Raw genomic sequence first — 25,847 nt, 5'->3', positions numbered from 1 at the left:
GTTCTACTCGACTATAATATAATAGCTAATACATATCGAGTGCTTACTATATTCCAGATGCTGTTACAGACACTGGTAAGTTTTGATTCTAATGAGAACACCGTATAGAGTAGTTGCAGCTTTTAGATAACACAGCAACCTCGAGGAGAAGAAAGCGAGGGCAGCACCGAAAATTTAAATATATAGAGTTTATAGACCAGTGTTCTTTGTACAACGTTTATATAGACATCCAGTTTTGTGAACTAAAAACCTTGTATAACTTATTAGTATTACTAGAATAAAGAAAGCAGCGTTTTTCAGAGAACTATGTGCCACTTGGTCTGTCTCTGATGCCTATCAACCAATAAAACCGTTCTCATTCTGTTACTGTGGGAAATACGCAACACGGAACAGTAATAATGACTTGAGAGCATAATTCCATTGTCAGGACAGCTAAAGAGAAGGAAGAGCGACTACGAGTCTCTAAACCCAGGGTTCCCCCCAGCGCTCTGTGCCCCCTCCCCCAAGTGGAGCACCTGCTGGCTGCAGACGGGGCTGGAGGCGGGGCCCCGCGCTCGGGGGCGGGTCTCGCGCGGGCTGCGGAGCAGGCCTGCGCGCGCCGCTCCGGCTCTCGGGGGCGCCGGGCGCTTGCGCAGGCGCAGTGGGTCGCTAGGAGGGCGCGACAAAGCCGGCAGGCGAGGTGACCGGGCACCGGTTGTGAGCGCGATGAGGCCCGGAGAGGAGCGGCCTGTGGAGGGCGGCGTCTGCGCTGTTGTCTCCGAGCTGGAGCTGCTGAAGCTGCGCGCCGCGGAGCGCATCGACGAGGCGGCCGAGCGCCTGGGGGCCCTGAGCCGCGCCATCTGGAGCGAGCCCGAGCTGGCCTACGAGGAGCACCATGCCCACCGCGTGCTGACGCGCTTCTTCGAGCGCGAGCCCCCGGCCGCCTCGTGGGCGGTGCAGCCGCACTACCAGCTGGCCACGGCCTTCCGCGCCGAGTGGGAGCCGCCGGGGCCCCGGGCGGCGCCGCGCCCGCTGCACCTGGGCTTCCTCTGCGAGTACGACGCGCTGCCCGGCATCGGGCACGCCTGCGGCCACAATCTGATCGCCGAGGTCGGGGCGGCGGCCGCGCTGGGCCTGAAGGGGGCCCTGGAGGGCCTCCGCGGGCCGCCTCCGCCGGTGAAGGTGAGGTGGGGCCCGGGCGTGGGACTCTGTCTCCTGCCCAGGCCGGCACCGATCCTGGAATGGCAGGACCGGGGCGCCCCGGGGCAGGTGTCGGGGACGGCGCTCATCGTCTGGCCCTCGCCTTTCCCAGAAGGCAGAATCTCTGGAGAAAAGTCAGCAGTTCACGAGTTGCCGACCTAGCGACGTTTTGCAGATTTCCGTTTTTGTTTCCTCTTCTGTAGTTGTAAACAATTGGGCGGACTCTCCCTTAGGAGAGAATTTAGTACCAAGCCTGGTTTTTGTTACGGCTTGTTTTTGGTAACAGGGGCCACTGCAATTTGCTGATAAGGGTGTGCAGTCTCTGGAGAAAGTAGTTATTGTTGGGAAATACACAGCCTTTCTTTTGAGACTTCAAAAAATCTTTTTGTGCGTGTGTGTGTGGCAGTCATAGGAGCTTTTGTGATTCGAATCATTGGTACTTGGATAGGAATTTTTCAGTCATTAGAACTACCAAACCTCTACAAGTATACAAATAAGGGGAAGGGAGTGAACATTTACTACACGGATGAATTGATCCTTAAGTCTTAATGTTTATTTAATGATTTTAAGAAATATCTCGATTCTTTAAACGGGGAAATGTCGTTTATGTTTGTCGTAGGGCAAGTTTAATCTTGTATTACTCTGTTTTTCCAGATGGTATGTTCTTCGTTCTGTGAGCTAAGATTCAGTCATCACCCTTCAGGTTAAGGGGAAGACTAATGTTTTATTTTAATATTTTTTATCCCATTTTTTCCATTGTTGGTAACCTTGCTCATTTATCCTAACAGTTCCATCTTTTGTGACTTTTTCTCTTCAGCTGCCTTCTGTTTTCTGCCTCTGGGGGCTTGTTTTTGCATCCGGTTAGGTTTTTGTTTTGTTTGGGGGCCCGAGGGTGGGGGCGACCTTTGCCATTGCATGAAACACTGAGAGATTGAACTTTAACCAGGTTTATGACAGTTTCAGAGAAGTTAGCAAGATTTAACTTCAGAAGTCATCACATTTAACGAGTCAAGGGTTAAGATTAAAAAGCAGCTTAATTTAGGAGTTTGGGTGCTTTATAACTTCCAAAGAAAGCTAGACTTTGGAAAATGTACACACTTCTAATTTCGAATGGTAATGCTCAGTTTTAGCAAGATTATCTGTCCTGTCTGAATATGGACCTTATGTTGATTCCCTTTGCAAGCCAAGCCTTTTTCCAACTTGTTTCGTTGTGTTCTTGAACATGATCTTGCAAGTATATCAGTTGTTTATAGATAATTTTTCTTTGCTTTTAAAAATTGTTTGAAGAAGTTAAGCTTAAATATCAAAGTGAAATGTTTATTCTGTAAAGTTCTCTTTTGTTTAATTAGGTGTTTGGTGACCAATAAATCTGCCTGGTTGAACTGGTGGAATCGAATTAGTAAGTTTGTGTAATAGTTGGCCATTTCTATCCATCGTATTAATATTTATTTTATGCTCTTCATAAAGGATTAATAAGTTAAGACCTTTTAATGAGGTAGCTCAGTAAGGAATCAGAGTTCAGGCCTGAAGGTCAGGACATCTCATCCCAGCTCTGTGTGAAGATTTGCTCTGTGACCTGGGGCAAGACCCTTCACTCTGTGCCTCAGAACCACCCTCCCTAAAATGATGATACAGATCACTCACCTACCTCACAGGGTTGTTGTGAGGATAACTAATAAATAACTGGAAAGTTCCTTACCAATCAAGTGCTTATGAATAATTATATACATAGACTAAAAAAGTTAGTCAAGAAGAAGCTTTAAGAAATAAGTCCTAAAGAATTATGAGGAACTTAGTATATAGTATTTTTTTTTTCATTTTTGCTATTATTTAAAATTGAGTTATAATATTAGGAAACGTTTCCTGTAGTAGCTTTAGTACATGCTTTGCAGCAAATTGGTGTAATAATGTAAATTAAAATTTGTGATTAATTTAGCACCATAGATTTATGCCCACCGCATTATTTAAATGTCAGAGAACAAAACCTCTCTCCGTAGTTTAAGGACTTTAATGTAGATTGTGAATACATATGCAAGGGAACCTGTCTGATATTTTCCTACTAGGATTTTTTATTGTTGTTTTGCTCTGACACAGATATTTCCTTCTAGGTAATTGTCCTGGGAACCCCTGCAGAAGAAGATGGTGGTGGCAAAATTGATTTAATTGAAGCAGGGGCTTTTAAAAATCTTGATGTTGTTTTTATGGCCCATCCATCCCAAGAGAATGCTGCTTACCTACCTGATGTGGCTGAACATGAGTAAGTAATCAAGTTGAAATAAACTTCTTGGTGGAAAACAGACTATTAGAATACTTTTATGTATTAACTGAAGACTAAAAGTCCATATTTATACGTTTAAAAAATAAATTGAAAGATAATGTTGTAATGTCTTACTTGATTTCCATTGGATGACATTTGGTAAACCTCTTCTAATTGAGATTTTATATGGTGTTCATAATTGGACTTTAAGATTTAAAGGTCTTTAAAATCTATTAAGAATCTTTCAACTTTGGTTTTAGGAGTGGCATATACTAGTACACCTCCGGAAAACCTTGGAGATTAGAAATCCCTGCTGCAGGCAGGCTTCCCAGCCCGTTATCCTTCTAGGGCTTAGGGTTAGGCTTCTTGGCCTTGATCCTAAAAGTTAGCCCAGCTGACCTTAGGCCTTTCCTTAGTGTCTGGCTTCTTAGATTTTTCACTGGCCATCTTTTAAGATAGAAAAGAGAACAAGAACAAATATGAAATTTTAAGAAAATTACTGATCTGTTAATCATAGAAATCTCTAACAATGAGATAAAGCACTGTGGGCCTGTCAACCCCCTTTCCCACATGCGGTCCCTTCTCTAGAGCTATATGTCCTTCTAGGACTTCTTCGGTATATTTACAGACTAAGTATGTACATGTATAAATTAAATTTTAAAGGAGCATCTCCCCCTCTGAAGTATTCTGCTAAATATATTGTTGGCCTGGCTCTCGCTTTTTAAAATTAAACTGTATGTCTTGAACATCATTCCATATCAGTTTGTTTAAAATACGCTTTTTAAGCCCAAAATAGTAGTGCTAATATGAAACAACCATTAACATTTCTTTTCCTATTTATCGTGCTTTAACTGTACATAGATTTGAGCCCTAGAAGAAATGGTGCTAGAGCCATTTTCATAAAGAACTCCTTTTCCATTTTATAATATTTATCACTAGTTTTGTTAAAATTCCAGTTTCAGAGTGATGGTGATAAGATATATATGTCAAGGAAATAACAAGTATCCTAAAATCTTAAAATGTATTTGGATGCTTTTACTTGTCTTTATTTTGCTAACAGAATGTTTGGAATCAGTCAAGAAATATCAGGAGCATTCCAAGGACTCCTGAATCTCACCCATTTAAAAAAATAAGTCTAGAGTGGCTTTTTAATAGTTTAAATATGGGTTCTATTAATCAGGCTTAAAAAGTGTTAGCTAAGCCAGTTGTCTTTATAAATAACTATTTAATATGCAGTTCTTTCTCTAAACTTTGTTGTTTGTCATTGTATCTGAGTAGTTAGACTAGTATGAGAACTATTTGGATGTGAAATAACAATCATTTATAAAATTTTAAGGTGTTAGTGATACAGGGATTTTGTATCAAAATATTGGTGAGGAACAACTGACTTAATGCTAGAGTATCTTACAATATTGTGAGTATAATCTGATTTTCAGAGGTTGTCTTAACCTGTCTTAAATGTCACCTCCTTTCTATCTTTCCTTGACCTTCCTCCACCCTTAAGACAGAGAGTTATCTGAGTTTTTGCAGACCTTTGATACAGAACTTCCACAATGCAGTATAGAAGGAGACAGGAGCCATCTTTTTTGTAATTCCAGGACCTAATACAGTATTGCCTGTTTGTTTGCGTTGAATTGTGTACAGATTTAATTTGTACAGGAGGTCGATAGAGCAAAGCTCTCTTTCCCTCTCTTTTTTTTTGGAATGCCTTCGTGTCAGTCGCTGTATTACGTAGTAATAAACCATAAGGTACATAAATTGCTATGTTATTGGTGTAAATGATTTGCAAATAAAAATTCCAGCAGTGTGCATTAATTTTGAATAATAGTTGTACTTCTAACTACTTGGATTTTCTTACTTTAGTGATGTTGAAAAAAGTAATTCCAAATGATGTTTTATTTTCTAGTGTGACTGTGAAATACTATGGAAAAGCAGCTCATGCTGCTGCTTATCCCTGGGAAGGAGTAAATGCGTTAGATGCTGCTGTTCTCGCCTACAACAATCTGTCTGTGTTAAGACAGCAAATGAAACCAACCTGGAGAGTTCATGGTAGGAATGTCAAATACTTTGTATAATGGTGCTTAATATATTTCAGTGTGATATAATTATTTAATATTTGATTTAAAAAAATCTGGAAACATTTTATGTACCTCATATGAATATTTGAAGCATTTTAAACATTTTCAGAAATTCATGTGATAGGATGCTAGGATGTTTGTCTATATGTGGGTAAAAAGACAGTTAAGATTATTTATACATAAATGGGATGCTCATTTTGAGTATTAGAGATAATTGTTTTATATAAAGACCTGTGTTCTTTCTGTGGGTATTTGAAAGTTGGAACTTGATTTTCCACTTGCACTCACTGTCTCTTAATGATAACAAAATTTTGTCATTTCCTCAATTTAAAAAAAATCTTTTTAAATTATGTCTATCACCCTAATATAAATACAATAATAAAATATTGTCTTGAAGGTACAAATTAATTTTTTTAGTTTATTTTTTTATGATTTGGGAAATTATTATTCTTTAGTATTTATTCTTTACCTAGTTTTCCTATAGCCTGAAATTAATTTGTAATTGCACTTTTACCAATTTCCTACTTCAGTTTCTTTAAAAAGAATAAACAAGAATATGTAAAAATAATATTTTTTTAAGGCAGGTCATATTAAAAAGTTAGGTTTTGCTTACCTATTTTAGTTATTACTTTGCGTGGATAAATCTTCCTTCTCAGTGTAATTCCAAGTAAATGCATCTGTTTTGACAGTTTATAGTACTTAATGATCTTTGACCTGCATTAGTTTCTTGTTGGCATGAAAATTGTTTTCCCAGAGCCAAATGTCATTTAAAATATTCATGGGATTCTTGAGGTATGAGGATAATTATAGAACCTCATATCATTGTTTTTTTTCTTTGCTTGTGTCAAAAGTTTATCAAAATGTATAACTGTAATAAAGCCTACTGAAATAAAAGTCTTTTCCGGAAGGCTCAAGAGAGTTATAAAAATTTCTAACAGTTTCTTTATAGTGAGGAATCATAATTTCTGAATATTATGTAAATTCCTTAGAATACAGTATAATAAAGTATATGTATAGACAATTATTTTTTTTTTCTATTGGCCAGAAAATATCACTCTATGTATAGAAACTTCTGTTGTACGACACATCAGAATCTTTGATTGGTATATCTGTGAAGCTAATAAGTTTAAGTTATTTTTCTTTATGTATAGATTGGCTGAAAAACTTTATGGGTGTATTTAAGCTTAAAGAAATGGTCTCCAAGCTCCACACTCAATTCCAGTAATTTGGTTCTTTTTATAGGTATAATAAAAAATGGTGGTGTAAAACCCAATATCATTCCCTCTTATTCTGAATTAATCTATTACTTCCGTGCACCCTCAGTGAAAGAACTTCCAATTTTGACCAAAAAGGCAGAAGATTGCTTCAGAGCTGCAGCTTTGGCTACCGGGTGCACAGTAAGAATGTTTAAGAGTTAATCTGAGCTGTAATCAGAGGTATATGTGTGGGCTGGGGTGGTTTCTATTGGGTAGATTAGAACCTAACTTGCCTCTTTTTCGTTTGGTGATCTTGCCCTGGGGGGAGCCTGTAGTCCAGTTAGAGAGAGAAGCTCTGGATCTGTGCCTCTCTAGCTCACTGATTCTGTAACTTCTGGAAACGTTATTTAGGATCTCTGGGCCTCCATTTTCTCTTGAAGAATGGAGATAATAATAGAAAAATGGAGGTGATAATATAATCTATCTTAGGTTTCTTGTAAGAATTAAATGAGACAATGTTTGTGAGAGTTGGGGTGCAGCCCTCCTATGTATTCCTTCCTTCCTTTCTGCCCTCATTAGAGTGGAGATACCTGATTTATTCAGATAGTAGCAGTGTCTCACAGTAGCAGTGGTTCTCAGACAGTATTTGTCCGGTGTCCAAAGAGTAAAAAATTAAACCTTCGTCCCTTATTTATTTATAATTAGAAATATTTCAAATATTTATAAAATAAATACATGAACTATTATCATTAGCTAATATCTCAAGGTGTAATATTCCCTTAGGATAAAGTTCATTGTTATTGGATTTAAATCTATAGTTTAAATAGTCTTTTAATAATATATATTTTTTTTACTTTTTATTATTTTATTGAGGTCACATTGGTTTATAACATAATGTAAATTTAGGTTTACGTCATTATATTTTGGCTTCTGTATAAACTGTATTGTGTTCACCACCAAAAAATCATTTGCATCTGTCACCATACGTATGTGCACCTTTACCCCTTTTGCGCTCTCCTCATCTCCTTCCCATCTGGTAACCACCAATCTGTTCTCCTTATCTATGTATTTATTTGTTTATCTTCCACATAGGAGTGAAATCATATGGTATTTGTCTTTCTCTGTCTGACTTATTTCACTTAGCATAATGCCCTCAAGGTCCATCCTTGCAAATGGCACGATTTTGTCTTTTTTATGGCTGAGTAGTATTCTATTTTATATATATATACCACATCTTTATCCGTTCTTCTGTTGACGGACACTTGGGTTGTTTCCAAATCTTGGCTATTGTGAATGAGACTGCAGTGAACATAGGGGTGCATGTATCTTTTCCAATTAGTGTTTTCCTGTTCTTTGGATAAATACACAGAAGTAGAATAGCTGGATCCTATGGTATTTCTATTTTTTATTATTTTAGAAATCTCCATACTGTTTTCCATAGTGGCTCCAGTTTGCATTCCCACCCGCAGTGTACTAGGGTTCTCTTTTCTCCACATCCTCTCCAACATTTGTTATTTATCTTTTTAATAATAGTCATTCTGACAGGTGTGAGGTGATATCTCATTGTAGTTTTGATTTGCATTTCTTTAATAATTAGTACTGTTGAACATCTTCTCATGTGCCTGTTGACCATCTGTACATCTTCTTTGGAAAAATGTCTGTTCATATCCTCTACCTGTTATTTTGATCGAGCTGTTCATTTTTTTGTTATTGAGTTGTATGAGTTCTTGATATATTTTGGAAATTAACCCCTGATTGGATATATGATTTGCAAATATTTTCCCCCAGTTGGTGGGTTGTCTTTTTGTTTCGTTGATGGTTTCCTTTGCTCTGCAGAAGCTTTTTAGTTTGATGTAGTCTTATTTGTTTATTTTTTCTTTTGTTTCCTTTCCCTGAGGAGATATGATATTCAGAAAGATACAGCTAGGACAGTGTCAAGAGTGTACTGCCTATGTTTTCTTCTAGGAGTTTTATGGTTTCATGTCTTACATTCAAGTCTTTAATCCATTTTGAGTTAATTTTTGCGTATAGTATAAGATAATGATTTAGTTTCATTTTTTTGAAAAACTGAGCATGGCCACTCAGTTTTCCCAACACCGTTTATTTAATTAATTAGTTAATGTATTTTATAAATCTGTATTCAGTGTTTTCCCTGTGTCAGTACTTTTTCTTTTGTGGGTGAGGAAGATTGGCCCTGAGTGTACATCTATTGCCAGTCTTCCTCTTCTTGCCTGAGGAAGATTGTCGCTGAACTAACATCTGTGCCCATCCGCCTCCGTTCTGTATGTAGGACGCCACCACAGCATGGCTTGATGAGCGGTGTGCAGGACCATGCCCGGGATCCAAACCTGTGAATCCGGGCCGCTGAAGCAGAGTGTGAACCCGACCACTACGCCACTGGGCCAGCCCCCCAACACCATTTATTAAAGAGATTTTCCTTTCTCCATTGTATGTTCTTGGCTCCTTTGTTGAAGATTAGCTGTCTGTAGATGTGTGGTTTTATTTCTGGGCTCTCAATTCTGTTCCATTGATTTGTGTGTCTGTTTTTGTGCCAGTACCATGCTGTTTTGATACTATAGCTTTGTAGTATATTTTGAATTCAGGGAATGTGATACCTCCAGCTGTGTTCTTTTTTCTCAGGATTGCTTTGGCTATTCGGCATCTTTTGTTCCAGGTAAATTTTAGGATTCTTTGTTCTATTTCTGTGAAAAATGTCATTGGGGTTCTGATTGGGATTTCATTAAATCTATAGATTGCTTTAGGTAATATGGATGTTTTAACTGTTTATTTTTCCAATCCGTGAGCACAGAATATCTTTCTATTTCTTTATGTCATCTTTGATTTTTTTCAATAAAGTCTTATAGTTTTCAGTATAGAGGTCTTTCATCTCCTTGGTTAAATTTGTTCCTAGGTATTTTATTCTTTTTGTTGCAATTGTAAATGGGATTGTATTCCTGATTTCTCTTTCTGCTAGCTTATTTTTAGTATACAGAAATGCAACTGATTTTGGTATGTTGGTTTTGTACCCTGCCACTTTACTGTATTCGTTAATTATTTCTAATAGTGTTTTGGTGGATCCTTCAGGGTTTTCTGTGTATAAAATCATGTCACCTGCGAATAGTGACAGTTTTACTTCTTCCTTTCCAATTTGGATCCCTTTTATTTCTTTTTCTTGCTTAATTGTTCTGGCTAGGACTTCCAATACTATGTTGAATAAGAGTGGCAAGATTGGGCATCCTTGTCTTGTTACTCTTCTTAGAGGAACAGCTTTCACTTTTTCACCATTGAATATGATGTTGGCTGTGAGTTTGTCATAAATGGCCTTTATCGTGTTGAGGTACTTTCCTTCTATACCCATTTTATTGAGCGTTTTTATCATAAATGGATATTGGATCTTGTCAAATGCTTTCTCTGTGTCTATTGAGATGATCATGTGATTTTTTTTTTTTTTTTTTGGTGAGGAAGATTAGCCCTGAGCTAACATCTGTTGCCAATCCTCCTCTTTTTGCTGAGGAATATTGGCTCTGAGCTAACATCTGTGCCCATCTGTCTCTATTTTTTGTGGGATGCCTTCCACAGCATGGCTTGACAAGTGGTGCGTAGGTCCATGCCTGGGATCTGAACCTGTGAACCCTGGGCCACCAAAGCGGAACATGCGAACTTAACCACTACGCCACTGGGCCGGCCCTGATCATGTGGTTTTTATTCCTCATTTTGTTAATGTGGTGTATCACATTGATTGATTTGTGGATGTTGAGCTATCCCTGCATCCCTGGAATAAATCTCACTTGATGATGATGTATGATCCTTTTAATGTATTGTTGTATTTAATTTACTAGTATTTTGTTGAGAATTTTTGCATCTGTATTCATCAATGATATTGACCTGTACTTTTCCTTTTTTGTTTTGTCCTTGTCTGGTTGGGGTATCAGGGTAATGTTGACCTCGTAAAATGGGTTAGGAAGCATTCCTTCCTCTTCAGTTTTTTGAAAGAGTTTGAGAAGGATAGGTATTAAATCTTTGAATGTTTGGTAGAATTCACCAGAGAAGCCTTCTGGTCCTGGACTTTTGTTTTTTGGGAGGTTTTTGATTACTGTTTCAGTCTCTCTACTTGTGATTAGTCTGTTTATATTCTGTGTTTCATCTTGATTCAGTTTTGGGAGGTTGTATGATTCTAAGAATTTATCCATTTCTTCTAGGTTATCCAATTTGTTGGCGTATAGCTTTTCATAGTATTCTCTTATAATCCTTCGTATTTCTGTGGTGTCCATTGTAATTTCTCCTCTTTCATTTCTGATTTAATTTATTTGAACTTTCTCTTTTTTTCTTAGTGAGTCTGGCTAAGGGTTTGTCGATTTTGTTTATCTTTTCAAAGAACCAGCTCTTAGATCAATTGATCCTTTCTATTGTTTTTTTAGTCTCTATTTCATTTATTTATGCTCTGATTTTTATTTTCTTCCTTCTACTGACTTTGGGCTTTGTTCTTGTTTTTCTAGTTCTTTTAGGTATAGTTTTAGATTGTTTATTTGAGATTTTTCTTGTTTCTTAGATAGGCCAGTATTGCTCTAAACTTCCCTCTTAGAACTGCTTTTGCTGCATCCCATAAGTTTTAGTGTGGTATGTTTTCATTTTCATTTGTCTCCAGATATTTTTTGATTTCTCCTTTGATTTCTTCATTGATCCAATAGTTGTTCAGTAGTATGTTGTTTAGTCTCCACATATTTGTGACTTTTCCAGCTTTCTTCTTGTAGTTGATTTCTAGTTTCATATCATTGTGGTCACAAAAGATACTTGTTATGATTTCAATCTTCTTAAATTTTTTTTTAGTAGCAATTTATTATTTATTTATTATTGATGTTTTAATAGTTTTTAACGTTGTGAAATTTTGGCTTGTACATTTTTGTTTGTCCATCACCATATATATATCTCCCTTCACCCCTTGTGCCCACCCCACACCCCCACAGCCCCTGGTAACCACAGTACAGTTTTCTCTGTCCATGTGTTGGTTTATATTCCACATATGAGTGAGATCATACAGTGTTTGTCTTTCTCCTTCTGGCTTACTTCACTTAACATAATACCCTCCAGGCCCATCCATGTTGTTGCAAATGGGACGATTTTGTCTTTTTTTATGGCTGAGTAGTATTCCATTGTATATATATACCACATCTTCTTGATCCAGTCGTCAGTCGAGGGACACTTAGGTTGCTTCCACTTCTTGGCTATGGTGAATAATGCTGCAGTGAACATAGGGGTGCATAAGCCTCTTTGGATTGTTGATTTCAGGTTTGTTGGATAGATTCCCAGTAATGGGATGGCTGGATCATAGAGCCTCTCTAGTTTTAATTCTTTGAGGAATCTCCATACCGTTTTCCATAGAGGCTGCACCAGTTTGCATTCCCACCAGCTGTGTATGAGGGTTTCCATTTCTCCACATCCTCTCCAGCATTTGTTGTTTTTGGTCTTGGTGATTATAGCCATTCTAACGGGCGTGAGGTGATGTCTTAGTGTTGTTTTGATTTGCATTTCTCTGATGATTAATGATGTTGAACATCTTTTCATGTGCCTATTGGCCATCTGTAGATCTTCTTTGGAGAAGTGTCTGTTCATTTCCTCTGCCCATTTTTTGATTCGGTTGTTTTTTTTTTGTTGTTCAGTTGTGTGAGTTCTTTATATATTATGGCGATCAACCCCTTGTCAGATGTATGTTTTGCAAATATTCTCTCCCAGCTGGTGGGTTGTCTGTTCATCTTGATTCTGGTTTTGTTTGTCTTGTAGAAGCTCTTTAATCTGATAAAGTCCCACTTGTTTATTAAATTTTTTTTTTTTTCGGTGAGGAAGATTAGCCCTGAGCTAACATTCGTTGCCAATCCTCCTCTTTTTGCTGAAGAAGATTGGCCCTGGGCTAACATCCATGCCCATCTTCTGCTACTTTACATGGGACGCCTCCACAGCATGGCTTGACAAGCGGTGCATTGGTCTGCGCCCAGGATCCGAACCCACAAACCCCAGGCTGCTGAAGCAGAGTGCACGAACTTAACTGCTATGCCACCGAGCCGGCCCTTCAATCTTCTTAAATTTATGGAAGCTTTTTTTGTTTCCCAGCATATGGTCTATCTTTGAGAATGTTCCATGTGCACTTGAGAAGTATATATATTCTGCTGCTTTTGGGTGGAATGTTCTATATATATCTATTAAATCCATTTGGTCTGGTGTTTCCTTTAAGGCCGCTGTTTCCTTGTTGACTTTCTTTCTGGATAATCTATCCACTGATGTAATGGGGTCTTGAGGTTTACATTATTATTGTGTTGCTGTCAATTTCTCCCTTTAGGTCTGTTAATAGTTACTTTATATACTTTGGTGCTCCTGTGTTAGGTGCATATATATTGTTAAGTGTCATGTCTTCTTGGTGGAATTCCCCTTTTATCATTATGTCCATCTTTGCCTCTTGTTATCTTTTTGACTTGAAGTCTATTTTGTCTCACGTTTAAGTATGGCAGCATCTCCTTTCTTTTGCTTGCTATTTGCTTGGAGTATCATCTTCCATCCCTTCACTCTGAGCTTGTGTTTGTTTTTAGAACTGAGATGTGTTTCCTGGAGGCAGCATATTGTTGGGTCTTGTTTTTTATTCCCATCCATCCACTCTGTGTCTTTTGATTGGTGAATTCAATCCATTTACATTTAGAATGATTATTGATATATGCGGGCTTAATACTGCCATTTCATCTGTTGTTTTCTGGATGCTCTGTATTTCCATTGTTTCTTTTTTCTTGTATTTCTGTCTGCCATTTCAGTATGGTGGTTTTCTGTGATGTTTTTCTGAGTTTCCTCTCTATGATTTGTGACTCTGCTCGGATATTTTTTTTTTTTTGAGGAAGATTGGCCCTGAGCCAGCATCTGTTGCCAATCTTCCTCTTTTTTTTTTTTTCTTCTTTTTCCCCAAAGCGCTAGTACATAGTTGTATAATCTAGCTGTAGGTCCTCCTGGTTCTTCTGTGTGGGACACCACCTCAGCATGGCTTGATGAGCGGTGAGTAGGTCTGTGCCCAGGATCCGAACTGGTGAACCCCGGGCTGCCGAAGCGGAATAGATGAACTTAACCACTACGCCACTGGGCGGGCCCAGGCTCTGCTCTAATTTTTTGCTTTGTGGTTACCGTGAGGTTTGTATAAAAGATCTCATAGATGAGATATTCCTTGTTCTGCTGATAACATCTTATCTCCATTAGGCCATGCAGGTTTTGTCTTTTTCCTCTTCCAATTCTATGTTTTTGTTGTCACAAATTATCCTTTTTTTGTATTGTGAGTTTGTCACCAAATTGAAGTGGTTATAATTATTTTTGATGCTTTCTTTCCCTTTAGCCTTTGTGTTAAAATTAAGAGTTTGCTAACCTGTTCTGATAGAGAGCTGCAGTTATTTTATTTTGTCTGTTTATCTCCTTGCTCAGAGCTTTGTATATCTTTGCCTTTTTTGTTTCAGGTAGGGGTCTCCTTTCAACATTTCTTGTAAGGTACGTGTAGTGGCGATGAACTCCCTCAGCTTTTGTTTGTCTGGGAAAGTTTTTATTTCTCCTTCATATCTGAAGGATAACTTTGCTGGATAGAGTGTTCTTGGTTGATAGTTTTTGTCTTTTGGTATTTTGAATATATCATTCTACTCTATCCTAACCTATAGAGTTCCTGCTGAGAAATCACTGATAGCCTAATGGGGGTCCCTTTGTAAGTTATTTTCTTCTCTCTGGCTGCCCTTAATATTGTGCTTTGTCATTGACTTTTGACAGTTTTAATATAGTATGCCTTGGAGAAGGTCTTTTTTGCTTTGAGATAATTAGGAGTTCATTAGCTTCATGTATTTGTATATCCAGTTCCTTCCTTAGGTGTGGGAAGTTCTCAGCTATTATTTCTTTGAATAAGCTCTCTGCTCCTTGCTCTCTCTCTTCTTCTTCTGGGATACCTATTATTCTTATGTTGCTTTTCCTATTTGAGGTGGATGTTTCTCATAGAATTTCTTCATTTTTTAAAAATTTTAGTTCTCGCTCATCTTCCACCTGAATCATTTTTAGATTTCTATCTTTGAGCTCACTAATTCTCTTTTCCATATAGTCTTCTCGATTTTCATTGCTTTTATTTATTTATTTTTTTGGTTCTTTTTTAAACTGAGGTAACATTGGTTTATAATGTTATATAAATTTCAGCTGTACATCATTATATTTTGATTTCTGTGTAGATTATGTCATGTAAATCACCCCTTTGCCCTCCTCCCTCCCCTCTTCCCCTCTGGTAGCCACCAATCCAACCTCTGTCTCTATATGTGTGTTCGTTGTTTTTATCTTCTGTTTATGAGTGAGATCATATGGTATCCAACTTTCTCCCTCTGACTTGTTTCACTTAGCATAATACCCTCAAGGTCCATCCGTGTTGTCACAAATGGCAAGATTTCACCGTTTCTTATGGCTGAGTAGTATTCCGTTGTGTATATATATCACATCTTCTTTACTCATTCATCTTGATGGGCACCTAGGTTGCTTCCAAGTCTTGGCTATTGTGAATAATGCTGCAGTGAACATAGGAGTGCGTATATCTTTATGCAGTTGTATTTTCATGTTCTTTGGATAAATACCCAGGAGTGGAATCGCTGCATCATATGGTAGTTCTATTCTTAATTTTTTGAGTAATCTCCCTAATATTTTCCATAGTGGCTGTGCCAGTTTGCACTCCCACCAGCCAGTGTAGGAGAGTTCTCTTTTCTCCACATCCTGTCCAATGCTTGTTATTTCTTGTCTTTTTAATAATAGACATTCTGACGGGTATGAGGTGATATCTCATTGTAGTTTTGATATGCATTTCCCTAATAATCAGTGATTTTGAACATCTTTTCATTTGCCTGTTGGCCATCTGTAATATCTTCTTTAGAAAAACATCTGTTCAGGTCTTTTGCCCGTTTTTTAATTGGCTTGTCAGTTTTTTTATTGTTGAGATGTGTGAGTTCTTTATATATTTTGGATATTAACCCCTTATCAGATATATGGTTTCCAAATATCTTCTCCCAGTTGTTAGGTAGTCTTTTTGTTTTGTTGATGGTTTCCTTTGCTGTGCAGAAGCTTTTTAGTTTGATGTAGCCCCATTTGTTTATTTTTTCTATTGTTTCCCTTGCCTGGTCAGACAGAGTATTTGAAAATATTTTTTATCTCATTAATTGTGTTCTTCATTTCCAAAGTTTCTGTTTGGTTTTGTTTTTTAGAGTTTCAGTCTCTTTGGTGAAGTGCTCCTTCTATTCATTAATTTTATTCCTGAGCTCATTGAACTGTCTTTCTGAGTTTTTGTGTAACTCATTGTGTTTCTTCATGGCAGCTATTTTGAATTCTCTGTCAGTCAGATTGTAATCTTCTGTGATTTCAGGTTTGCTTTCTAGAAAGTGGTCATTTTCTTTCTGTTCTGCTGTGTTACTGTAGTTCTTCATGGTACTTGATAAGTAGATCCTCTCCCAGTGCATTTGCAGTAGTAACCACCTTTCTTATTTGGGTAAGGCTTTGGTTACTTGGGTTCTCAGCTGCTTCTGGTTGTGTTTGAGAGCCTGCACTTCCCAGCCTCCACTGCCTCTGCTAGAGATGATGTCAGTGCCCTCCTTGTGCTGTGTGTGCCTCTGAGGTTGCTGATGGCTTGCTGCTTATGATGTCGCTGCAGTCTCAGGCATTGCCACCGGAGTCACCAAGCTGCGAGCACTTCCAGGGTTGCCTGTGTCTTGTGTTCCCCCACTGGCTCTCTATGGGCTCTCCACAGGCTTGGGTGGTGCTGCCCTAGGCACCACCTATCCTGCTGTTCCTGGGTTATTTGGGAGTGCTGGCAGCATCGCTGTCACGAGTGTCGGGTTCACATGTGTCACTGTTGCTGCTTGGGGCCAGGGTCTTGTATGCAGCCCCCACTGCTGGTAGAGCTGGTGTCGGGGAACCATCACTGGGGGCTGGGTCACAAGTTCTGCTGTGGTTCCTGAAGCCTCAAGTTACAGGTGCCACCAGTCACTGCTGAGGGAGGGGCAAGGGCTAAGCCGAGAGTGTTATTGCTTGTCCTGCAGCCTCTGATGGCTGGCACACGCTGGTGTGCTTGGAAACCTCAGGTAAGGGCACTCCGCCCCCCTTGCCCGCCCCCCACTCAGGAAATCCGTGTTTTAGATGCTACCCATACTTCTGGAAAGACCAGCGCTACTACCAGGGCGGAGGGGGAGACGCTGAGTCACTGGCTGCGCTCTGTCGGTCCTGAAGCCTCAGTATGTGTGTATCACTCACCGCTGCTGGGGGGGTGCGGGGCAGGGGCTAAGCTGTAAATGCCATATCTGCCCCTGCGGCCTCTGGTTGCCGGTGTGTGCCAGTGTGAGGATCTAAGTTTTGGATCGCTGCTGCCTGGGGTGGGGGAAGGGGCTGCTCTTATGGTTCCATTTCCTCCTGGAGGTCCAGTCCCCCCACCTTGAGATGTATAGATGTGTGGATCTCTCGGGTGTTCTGGTGTGCTGTGCAGGGAATCCTTTGTTGGTCAGTGAATGTCTGACAGGTTGTAACTTAGAGGGGAATGACAAAGGGAACAACTCACTCTGCCATGATGCTGTTAATAATTTTTTATATTTTAGCTGACTTGTAATATCTGATTAGGTTGTCATTGTTTCTGACTTAGATGTTGCTAAGAACAGAAGAAATGTCATCTCTGCCATTTTATAATTGGCTTTTGCTAATGTTATTGGTATTATCTTTAGTTTGTGGGAGTATTGCTCATTTTGATTTAATCAAAACTAAATTTGTAAATCCTCTTAACTGGACACATATAAATTTCTTCTGTATCTTCACACACATTAATAAATAAGGAGCATAGTCAACCCTTCCTCATTGTGCATTGTCAGTCTTTCTCTCAGAGTACTTTATACCTTTCAGACCAGGCAGTGGCATCAGTGTCAGTCTATATGGGGAATATTAGTAAAGCTTAATTTCTTTCTTTTAGAGGCTACAGCCTGGAGCAGTGTTCCTCAGTGTGTGGTTTTTGGACCACTGGCGTCAGAATTACTTGGGGTTGCTGGTTAAAATGGAGATTCCTGAGCTCCCCCCACACCCTATTTAGGTGACTGAAGTTGAGACTCATTGACTAGTAGAGCTAGGTGATGTCCTGTGGTTAGTGCATATATAAAATAAAGGAGATAGGGTCCTGGGAACTCTCATTATAGAAAATACGGATTTTTTTTTAAGAGTTTCTATCCAGAAGGGGAAGTACCCCCTCTTAAACCTCTTTCTGTTAGAGAACCATTGCTGGTTTGATAGTGCATCTGTTCAAATTAGATAGTGAATTTGAGTTTTTTATTTCAAAATTTGTTTTATAATTTTTTATTAGGTAGAAATTAAAGGTGGAACACATGATTATTACAATGTTCTTCCCAATAAGAGCCTATGGAAAGCTTATGTTGAAAATGGAAAAAAGCTGGGAATAGAATTCATTTCAGAAGATGCAATGTTGAAAGGCCCTTCAGGTAATTAAGTCCTTTCATATATAGTGTGCTGTTTGCAGAAGGGAAATACCATCTTTGGTTAAATGGTTTTATTTAATAGCTTTGGAGGTAGGGAGGTATTGCTGATGTTTTTAACGATATTCTTCACAAATGTAGTGGTTAGAGGAAGGAAACTAATGAACTCTTCAGTGAATGCAGGGTGTGAAATGAGCCGAGTTGTTTTTAGAAATAGGCGACATACTTTTTGCTTTATATTCTAAATATTTCTAATGTTTAAATGTGCTTAGTTCTGTTTTTTAAGTAAGCTACTTAAAGGGGAAATGGGTTTTTAATTTATTCTAAGTCATCAATAAGCTAGTTACTAAGTAGTTATATGGGGGCATTTTCAGTTTCTGAGGAGTAACAAACGACTATTAGAATTTAAATAATTATAAGTGTATTGGGGGTTATTTTAGACTTTTTCCTTTCAAAAGCATTATTACTAATACATTTGCATGTTAGAGATGTATCTTGTAACATAGTAATAGATGTCAATGAAGTAGACTCGAAAGGACTTGATAAAAATGGGTTGTTGATGTCATTCGTTGAGATAAAGAGATTAAGAGAAATAACAGGTTAGGGTATGGTGGGTTGGTGTAAATTATTAGTATGTTAATTTGAGGTGCTTGAAGGATTTCTAAGGGGAGCTGTCCAGTAGCCTGTTGAATATGGAACCTCCAAAAGATGTCTGGGTTGAAGATTTAGGAGTTGTCAATATCTGGAGGGTAATTGAAAACATAGGAGTTGATGAGGTTGTGCAAGTACGCAGAGGGAGAAGAAACCCAAAGATGAAACCCTGGGATCACCAGCACAGGAGACAGGCAAAGGAAGCAGTCTAGAGAAAGAAATACAGAGTGGTCAGAGAGAAAGCTGGACAGTCAGGAGAGTGTGGAGTCATGGAAGCCAAAGGAGTAGAGAATTTCCAGAAGGGAAGGAATAGTAAATCATGTCAGGTGCCATAGAGATTGAGTAAGATGAGTATGGTCTAGTGTCTATTGGACTAGCAATTAGAAATTCATGGATTGTCTTACCTTTCCAAGGATCTACTGATTTTGGAAATGTTTCTTTTGTGGTTCCTGGGATTCATCCATATTTTTATATTGGATCTAATGCCTTGAATCATACAGAACAATATACTGAAGCTGCAGGTAAGTGTTACTGGAAGTGAATGTTTTGGCATGTGCTCTCTTCTTGTAGTAGTGGCTGCCTTTCTAGCTTTTAGTTTAGCGTATTATTATTTCATTACTTAACATCACCTCAGAAAATACTCTATTGTGGTGGGTAGTTGGAGAGGCAATTTAGATATTGAGAGCTATGCTGAAAACTAGTAAATTAATTTATAATAAATATAGAGTTATCTTTATTTTCTCTACCTTATAGGATCACAAGAAGCTCAGTTCTACACTTTGCGTACGGCCAAAGCTCTGGCAATGACTGCACTGGATGTTATCTTTAAACCAGAATTGCTAGAAAGAATTAGAGAGGACTTTAAATTGAAACTTCAAGAAGAAGAGTTCTTAAATTCAGTAGAGTAAAAAGAAGATTTAGGAGCCACTAATGGATCATTAAGAAGTGATGATTTTTTTCTTTAATCTTATTTAGTGAAGAAGGAGGGCATGCTTGTTTTGCAATCTTAGAGGAGTCAAATTCCTCTTACCTGAAAAGTGAGGGCATGATGTGGAGAAAACACATTACCTCATATCTAAAATGAAAATTTTCACAAGTCTGTATTTGATGGAATCGTGATCTTTTAGGAGCTGGTATGTGATGGCATTTCTTAAACAACCCAGATGATACATCGTTTATCAGTGATAATATTTTATAAATTCATATGTTTTGTAAGTATTTTAAAAGATCCGAGAGATTTCAAACTTTCTATTCAGAATTGACACATGAGAGATTTTTTTGGTATAGGGTGGTAAAATTGTTCTATAAAGTAGGTTTAAAATTCAAGTTCCAAATTTAAGTTCATTTTGAATATCTGACTATATCTGTTCTGGTTTAGAGAATGTCTTCATTGATAATAAAAGTAGGTTTGTAATCAGAAAATGCTGGGGAAACAGCTAAAAACTCAGGTACAAAGAGTAAGCTTTAGTTTTACCATTTGAAGGAAAATGAAAATGTTCTTTTTTAATATAATTAACTCTGGGAAGGGGCATTAAAGTGCTATTCCTAATTCCATATTATTATAATAGGAAAAATTATAGACGGATAGGATTAGACTCTTGCTGTAAGGTATTTGCTTGATACTCCAGTGTGCTCTAGAGGGACTTAATGAGAGAGGAGTAATGCCTACTTATCTTGAATGTTTAATGTCACATAACTGGTCCCCTCTACCTAGTAGCCCTATTCAGCCTTTTACTCAGAAGCCAGCCTGTCCATCCTCCCTGGACAATGTTGTAGTTTACCGAGTTTAGGGGACAGAGTTTTAAGCCTCCTTAAGCCCCATGCTAGCCCAATATTAATTAAAAAGCATTATAAGTTTTTCCTGGTTCTTATTTTAGTGTGAATTTCTTGAACATGATAAAAGAATGTGAAAAAAGTATCTGATAAAACAAATATTTTAAGCTGTGAATATAGTGAAGCTCCAATATACTTTGTTTTAAAGGAAGTCCTCAAATTTCAGTGTAAGCATTCCAAAAATGGAAGGGGAAGGAGAGAAAAGTGAGCGTTTGGCCTCTCTGCTGTAAGCAAGTTACTTGGGCTCTCTGAGCCTTCAGCTCCCTGTTTGGAAAGTTAGATAGATCGCTTATTCATACAGTCCTTTGAACCTCTAATTCCTATTCTATCTGAAATTATTTAAAGTCGAAAGAACGAGAGGGGTATTTTTTTAGAAGAGTTAGTAGTTGAGCGTTGCTTTTCTTCTGTATCAGGGATCTGCAAACTATAGCCTGGTTTGGCACGCAGCCTGATTTTATGGCTAGTGAGCTAAATATGATCTTTGTAGGGAAAAAAAAAATAAATCAGACCAGGTCATGTGACCTGCAAAACCTAAAATATTTACTATCTAGCCACAGATAAAAAAAGTTTGCCAGCCCCTGTTCTATATAACAGTAAAATAAACCTGTTTCTCTTTGATTTGCTTCATGTAATCACATCTCGTAGGATAAAACTTCAAGCCTCTGGATTGAAAACTTTGAGAAAGGGATTTAGATGGCACTGTTCTGGTGTTGACCATTATGATGCATCAGCGGTGTGTCCTTGTTGGGAGTTGTGGCACTTGAGAAGTTTGTTTTCTTTTAGCGTTTACGTCACTCTGGAATGCAGCTACCCTGCTGCCTTAAGACTGTCCCCGTGCAAGCCAGTCTTCTGACTCTTCATATCAGCTTTTAGAACTTGATCCTTCATGACACCCTTTGTCTGATTATTTATAATCTCGGATGGTCATGGTTGGTAATATTTTACAAACAGGAGAGGGATCGGCAGAGGATTCAGACTGAGAAGTGGATATGTCTGAGACCTCTGGTTTGTATACGTGGAATTAGTTTCCTAATTATCAATTTAATAAATTTCTCAACTATAAGTTTTAAATTCCTCATATAAATTCTTCAAAGGAAATTTATTTTCTAAAGCCTTGATAAAATTCTAGAACAGCAGTTGTTAACTGGTATCCCAACACATTAATATTCTCCCGTCTTCTCTAAGTGTCACAAGTTAGCTGTTACTCATACAAAGTATTTGTATTTTGCTTGTGATTAATTTACTTTTAAAAAACAAACTATAGACAATTTCAGGTTAGCGTTGTGTTGTTACTGATTCACTTGCATTCTGGTTCGTATTCTTGCATGAGAGTGCAGGGGCTGGAGTTGCAGCTGGCGTGCAGAGAATAAGTGTAATCTGCACCAGCGCTGTCTGCCTCAACCCAGTAGGAGGAACTGATATTGATATGCCACTAAGATTTGCATCACTTCTGAGTTTCTCTAATATTTCCCTTTCAGTTTTTGCAAAATGTGGTCAAAATATTGGTTTACCCATTGGATTATGTCATGGATTTATCATTTTAGAAAAGAGGTTGAGAACTGATGCTCTGTAGTCTATCTAGAAGTATATTTTTTCCAGATCTTACCTTGATATTTTACATTATTTTACTTCAACAGTTATTTAATATAATTAGATTTTTTAAAATTTAGGGGGTTTTTTTTGGTGAGGAAGATTGGCCCTGAGCTAACATCTGTTGCCAATCTTCCTCTTTTTGCTTGAGGAAGATTGTTCCTGAGCTAACATCTGTGCCCATCTTCCTCTATTTTGTATGTGGGCTGCCTGCCACAGCATCGCTTGATGAGCAGTGTGTAGGTCTCCGCCCAGGATCCGAACCAGTGAACCCTGGGCCTCCAAAGCAGGGCACGCAAACTTAACCACTATGCCACTGGGCTGGCCCCTAAAAATTCAGATTTTTAAAATCTCTTTTTACTTTCTATATTCGAGTAAATTAATTGAGCCATATTACACTAAAAAGTGTAAATAAATACAGAAATAAATACTGGAGTCAAATTCTCATGTCCAGAAGAACCAACTATAGCTAATTTTCATTATACCATTTGAGTTTAGGAGACTGCTTCATTTGTAGTGATAGTTTGTCCTTTTGGAACTGAGTTCTTTCTTTACCCTCATACTTCAACAGCATGTTTCCTAAGTAATCATGCTAAGTTTTTATACGTATTTATACTTAGCTTAAATTACCATTGTTGGTTGGTCCTCACATATTGGATTAAATTTCCAAAGATTTTGGAAGATAAACAGGGAAGAACTGGATTATAGGTTGAACAGGTCACTTTTATTATTTTATTTTATTGTTATTTTTATTTATTATTTTATTTTATTATAGGGCTCTTTTAGATAAAGAGGGGTTATATTTAGCTCTTTATACTTAAAAGGTGAGTATTTATTTTTAGGAGGTTGACAAATGACTAGGACTTTTTAAAATTTATAATTTTGTATCTTGTGTTATTTGGGGTTTTTTTTTTTGTTGAGAAAGATTGGCCCTGAGCTCACATCTGTTGCCAGTCTTCCTCTCTTTTTTTTTTCCTCCCCAAAGCCCCAGTACATAGTTGTATATTCTAGTTGTAAGTCCTTCTAGTTTTGCTATGTGAGCCACCGCAGCATGGTTACTGACAGACCATGCTGTGGTTCTGTGCCTGGGAACTGAACCCGGGCCGCTGAAGCGGAGCCCACTGGGCTTGAACCCCTAGGCCATCAGGGCTGGCTCTGTGTCTTGTTTTTGAGGAAGAGGGCAGCTGAGTTTTTCTCCCAGAATTAGTTTGAACGATGACACTTTATTATCACTTGGATTCAGTGATTGTATGTTATTCCTCCACTAGATTGTATATTCTTTGAAGCCAGGATCTTTTCAATATGTTTAATTTCCTTTAGGTACACAACTCATTTGAAAAAAAAGGTCAAGCTGATTTAGTGTAAAAATTAAAATTAGGTGATTTTTTAAAATATTGAATTAGTTTCTGACCTAAACTAGAAGTATAGATGGACCTGCTTGAGGTGTCTTTGTTTTCATGGAAAATGCTTTTATTACATGCCTTTTTTACTATCTTTCGTTGTTCACACCCAGCTGAAAGCCTTTCCCTCAATATCAGCTTTTGGCTATCTATGTTAATTGATAGACTTTAAAAGGTGTAATTAAAATTATTGATTTAAATTTTATTACAGATTAAAAATGTTTTCTTTTTAGTGACTTAATTTTTGTGTGTGTGTGTGTGAGGAAGATCAGCCCTGAGCTAACATCCACACCAACCCTCCTCTTTTTTTGCTCAGGAAGACTGGCCCTGGGCTAACATCCATGCCCATCTTCCTCCACTTTATATGGGACGCCACCACAGCATGGCTTAGACAAGCGGTGCATTGGCGCCTGGGATCTGAACCCGGGCCGCCAGCAGCGGAGCACGCGCACTTAACCGCTATGCCACAGGGCCGGCCCCGTAGTGACTTAATTTTAAAAGCAGGCCTGAATGGGGCCTGTATAAAACAATTATGTGGTACTGTTAGTTACTAAGTTTTGCTATATACCATATAATAAGATTGAATATAGCTAATACTTAGCTTCCCTCTTAAAAATTTTCAGACTGCTTTTCAGTTTTAAAAACTATCCATATTTTATGAACTACTCAGGAAATTTTTCCCTTATAATTATTTCTATAGCACTCACAAGGCCTAGGGCATTTAGGATAAACTAGAACATTTTCATGTATTTATAAATACTTGTATAAACTGGTAATGTTTTGATTTCCCACAATCCTCCAAAGGACTGTGTATTTATTGATTTGTTGTATTGATATTTTAACTTATAATTTCAACAGTTGAGGTCAGTGAACATTTGTTGAGGAGTACCTACTTCTAAGCACTGGGGGTAAGAAGAAGAGTAAGACATGGTCCAGGCCCAAAAAAGCTTGTGGTTGGTGGTAAGTTCTTGTAAGATGTACTTCATCGGAGCAACACTGGGGTTGAGGGAATATCTGAAAGCTGCTGCCTTGGAAATTTGTGAGGAAGTGTTTCTAAAATATTTTAAAATACCTGAGTCACGCCAGTCTGTTTGAATAGAAGAAATTGATATGAAGAGTCTTTTTTTAAAGAATGATTGTCTAATTTTGTAATATACTCTTTTCAAAATCCTTTCTAATAGTTGTTTTTTTATACATTTCTTACTTTTTACCTGAAGCATCTCGTTAGTCTTCTGGAAAATGTCCTACATAATACCAGCCTTTAGACTATCAAAGTAAATTTTCATTGTAAAATAAATCAGTTATCTTTGTGCTAGCTAGCAACTCTTTATAAGGCTGTAAGTTATAATAAACTACTTTATTTTTGTACATACTTCAGACATTTTGCAATCCAATTACATAGTTGAGGATGGTGCATTTTGATATGTATGAAATTAATATTTTCAAGTAAGCAGTCAGTCTCTACTGCCATCAGATTATAGTAGTTTTTTGTAATATTTTAGTACATATTAATGTATGAAAAAAATCTAAAATGTTAATAAATGTTTATCTAATAGCAGTTGTCTTGTGGTTTTTTTCAACATATGTGTGGAGATATGAAAATATATGCCGATAAAGCACAATTAGCCAAATACACTGAAGTCATCAGTATTACAATGCTGATATACTCTTAAGCAATAAATATCATGTTCTTTTTAAAAAGAACAATTAACTACTTTTGTTTAAAAATGTCTTACTAGTCTCAAGCTGAAAATTGTACACGGTAAGAGTTAGATACATAATTATGGTATTGAGTTTTCTTAAAAAATAATTTTTTTCAACTTCAAAGTAATTCCATGTAATAACTCAAATGCAATAGAACAGGTTTTTAGATTCTTATCAATGGCAAAGTAATAAGTGCCTCATATGAGAAAAATTACAAGTGTCCACATTTGTTTGTTTAAACTGTCTTTCAAAATAAAGTCCAAATCGGTTCCTTTTTTCCAATGATTAAAATGTAAGTGGGCTGGCCCTGTGGCTTAGTGGGTGAGTGCGCACACTCCGCTACTGGTGGCCCAGGTTCGGATCCCGGGCACGCACCGATGCACCGCTTCTCCGGCCATGCTGAGACCACGTCCCACATACAGCAACTAGAAGGATGTGCAACTATGACATACAACTATCTA

At 37.9% G+C, this 25,847-nt stretch overlaps 1 protein-coding gene across 2 annotated transcripts; it reads left to right on the top strand.

The window, feature by feature from the left end:
- Nucleotides 1-646: 646 nt before the first annotated feature.
- PM20D2 (peptidase M20 domain containing 2) lies at nucleotides 647-25,237 on the top strand. 2 transcript variants are annotated; one of them, XM_058566648.1, is made up of 7 exons: nucleotides 647-1,161; nucleotides 3,288-3,436; nucleotides 5,343-5,485; nucleotides 6,838-6,911; nucleotides 18,079-18,214; nucleotides 19,273-19,380; nucleotides 19,613-25,237. In XM_058566648.1, the coding sequence occupies exons 1-7, from the start codon at nucleotides 706-708 to the stop codon at nucleotides 19,765-19,767; spliced, it is 1,221 nt and encodes a 406-aa protein (XP_058422631.1). In that variant the 5' UTR covers nucleotides 647-705; the 3' UTR covers nucleotides 19,768-25,237. The 2 variants fall into 2 exon arrangements, with proteins under 2 accessions (XP_058422631.1, XP_058422630.1); XM_058566647.1 differs by having other exon boundaries at nucleotides 6,757-6,911.
- The last annotated feature ends 610 nt before the right edge of the window (nucleotides 25,238-25,847 follow it).

This window comes from Diceros bicornis, chromosome 23 (genome assembly GCF_020826845.1).
Source record: "Diceros bicornis minor isolate mBicDic1 chromosome 23, mDicBic1.mat.cur, whole genome shotgun sequence".
NCBI classification, from domain to species: domain Eukaryota; kingdom Metazoa; phylum Chordata; class Mammalia; order Perissodactyla; family Rhinocerotidae; genus Diceros; species Diceros bicornis.
Note: the sequence above shows the minus strand (reverse complement) of the source record. Positions and strands in the feature narration are given on the sequence as shown.